This window comes from Capsella rubella, unplaced genomic scaffold (genome assembly GCF_000375325.1).
Source record: "Capsella rubella cultivar Monte Gargano unplaced genomic scaffold, Caprub1_0 scaffold_184, whole genome shotgun sequence".
NCBI lineage: Eukaryota > Viridiplantae > Streptophyta > Magnoliopsida > Brassicales > Brassicaceae > Capsella > Capsella rubella.
The window spans coordinates 5,457-6,364 of record NW_006238744.1 but is presented as its reverse complement, the minus strand read 5'-3'; the positions used below and the strand labels follow the sequence as shown (position 1 = coordinate 6,364).

Here is a 908-nt window from a genome sequence, read left to right as displayed (position 1 = left end):
CCCTACGGAAGATTGGTGAGAACGATTCTATTAGAGGTGATAGGCCTATGATATCGGATCGGCCCGTCCGGACAAGAAGACCTAATCCACGTTACTTGGATTAGAAGCTAATGGTTTTAGTGTTTTATGTTTTCGGTTTTGATTTCAAGTTTTTTAGGATAATTATTCTTTAGGATTGGTGTTATCTCTTTTAATCATTCCTTATTCCCCTAGGACTCAATAGTTCTAGTTCTTGTAATGTTTTACTATATATATCAAAGAAAAGCCAAAAAGAGGTAGTCATAACTACCCATTAAAACAAAGCTTGTATTGTGTTCTTGAGAATCTCTAGATTGGGACCTATTAATTGGTATCTAGAGCCAGGTTTGGTTTATCCTAAAAAAAAAAAAAAAAAAAAAAAAAAAAAAAAGAAAGAATTAACTCGATTCGGACCGCATCTGTGGTGTCAAGTTATGGCGGGTACAAACAAGGAGCGAATTGAGGAACTAGAAACTGGAGTTGCAGACATCCGTGAAGAGTTACGAAACCAACATCAAATCGTGACGGGGAAGTTTCAATCTTTGGAAGCAGCGATCGCACGTTTGACTGAGGCATTGACGTTAGAACGGGGAGTAGAAGCTGGTGCAACACGAACTCACCAACGCAGCGGAGATCAGGAGCGACAGCTACAACATCGGGGAGACAACGCAGAGCAAGCTACCACACCAACGCGGACGGTGAAGCTTGACTTCCCTCGGTTCAGAGGCGGAGACCCAACGTCTTGGCTTAGTAAAGTCAAACAATACTTTGACTACAATGGAACTCCTACAGATCAGAAGGTGCGATTTTCAGCATATCACTTCGAGGATGAAGCCAATGAATGGTGGCAGGCCACAGCAAAAGCTCTACGAGAAGATGGTCTCCAGATC

General features: G+C 42.1%; 1 protein-coding gene across 1 annotated transcript in view; it reads left to right on the top strand.

The window, feature by feature from the left end:
* The first annotated feature begins 452 nt into the window (after positions 1-452).
* LOC111830088 overlaps positions 453-908 on the top strand; it is a 3,959-nt gene continuing 3,503 nt past the window's right edge. The window contains exon 1 of the mRNA XM_023781146.1: positions 453-897. Within this exon, the coding sequence (XP_023636914.1) occupies positions 453-897 (445 nt within the window). The remainder of the gene's footprint in view (positions 898-908) is intronic.